The sequence below is a fragment of the Dipodomys ordii genome, unplaced genomic scaffold (genome assembly GCF_000151885.1).
Source record: "Dipodomys ordii isolate 6190 unplaced genomic scaffold, Dord_2.0 Scaffold45, whole genome shotgun sequence".
In the NCBI taxonomy this organism is placed as follows: Eukaryota; Metazoa; Chordata; class Mammalia; order Rodentia; family Heteromyidae; genus Dipodomys; species Dipodomys ordii.
In genome coordinates this window covers 7829454-7831051 of record NW_012267261.1, presented here as the reverse complement: position 1 = coordinate 7831051, position 1598 = coordinate 7829454, and the positions used below count along the sequence as shown (strand labels likewise).

Here is a 1598-nt window from a genome sequence, read left to right as displayed (position 1 = left end):
AGTGGTAGAGCACTTGCCTTGCATGCATGAGGCCCTGGGTTCGATTCCTCAGCACCACATAAGCAAAAAGAAAAAAGCCAGAAGTGGCACTGTGGCTGAAGTGGTAGAGCGCTAGCCTTGAGCTGAAGAGCTGAGGGACAGCGCTCAGGCCCAGAGTTCAGGCCCCACGACCGGACCCCAAAAAAAAAAACTTTTATAGTACTAAGGCTTAATTTTTTCATCCTTTACTTATAACTTATTTTCAATTCTGAATTACCTATAAGAGTGTTCTCGATGTCAAACAACTTCTCTGCATAACTATAGTCAATACAACACTCATTTTATCATCTTTGTCCAACCACATTAAAAACCCAATTTTGGGTGGGAATATGGCTTGTTTGCCTTGCATGCATGAAGCCCTGGGTTCAATTCTTCAGTACCACATAAACAGAAAAAGCGGGCAATAGCACTGTGGCTCAAGAGTGCTAGTCTTGAGCAAAAGAAGTTCAGGGACAGTGCCCAAACCCTCCCTGAGTTCAAGCCTTACAACTGGCAAAAAATTAAAAAAAAAAAAAAAAAAGCTGGGTGCCAGTGACTTACACCTATAATCCTAGCTACTCAGGAGGCTGAGATCTGAAGATTGCAGTTCAAAGCCAGCCCAGGCAGGCAAGTCCATGAGACTCTTACTCCAATTAATCATCAAAAAAGTGGAAGTGGTGCTATGGATTAAGAGCTCAGGAACAGTGCCCAAGCCTAGAGTTCAAGCCTTAGAACCAACAAATAAATAAAATAAAATAAATTCCATCAATCTTCTGCACTGATGGCTCATGCCTGTAATCCTAGCTACTCAAGAGGCTGAGATGAGAGCTAAGAATCATGGTTCAAAGCCAGCCAGGACAGGAAAGCCTCATATTGTCAAAATTAACCACCAGAAAACTGGAAGTGGAGCTGTGGCTCAAAGTAGTAGAATGCTAGCCTTCAGCAAAAGCATCTCAGGGACAAGCCCAGGCCTGAGTTCAAGACCCATGACCAAAAAACAAACAAAACCCTAAAAACAACAACAAAGCCAAATAAAACTAAGCAAATGTGAACTTACCGCCAAACAAAGGTTCTGGTTCCACCAATATTTCTTGCTTTTGAGGAATTGGGGCACGTACTTCTTCTCTATTGAAAAAATAAAAAGGAAAATATTAAAATGAAAATCATTTTCTGGTATCTGCTCTTTCTTTCTATAATTGGTATAACTGTTTCAAATTAACAAGTAAAATGAACACCAAAAGTTGTAACTTTCGGAACCAAAGTAACCATTTTCAGTGTTTTAATTATAATGTACTAAGAATGGAATGGTGAAAAGATTTGATATCTTCCCTTTTTAATGTAATACCAGTTTGCATTAAGTACTTGTTGAGCAAAATTCCAACAGTCTTTAGAAAATACTATACATGGACTTTACCCAAGAAAAAGCCATTGGTTTATGAAATGACAAAAACATTAAAAAACATCCTCAAGTGAGATGATACCATCCTAATTGCCTTTTTTGTTGGACTAGCTCTAAATTTATACTGTTTCCACAGCAAGTGTGATTATTGGTATTTTTAGCAGTATCTTTTTTTTTTTTT

At 38.5% G+C, this 1598-nt stretch overlaps 1 protein-coding gene across 1 annotated transcript in view; it reads right to left on the bottom strand.

Annotated features, from left to right (window-relative positions):
- The window catches only part of Ubxn7 (UBX domain protein 7), a 65464-nt gene that overhangs the window by 34678 nt on the left and 29188 nt on the right, over positions 1-1598 (bottom strand). The window contains exon 3 of the mRNA XM_013019504.1: positions 1076-1143. Coding sequence (XP_012874958.1) covers positions 1076-1143 — 68 coding nt within the window. The remainder of the gene's footprint in view (positions 1-1075; positions 1144-1598) is intronic.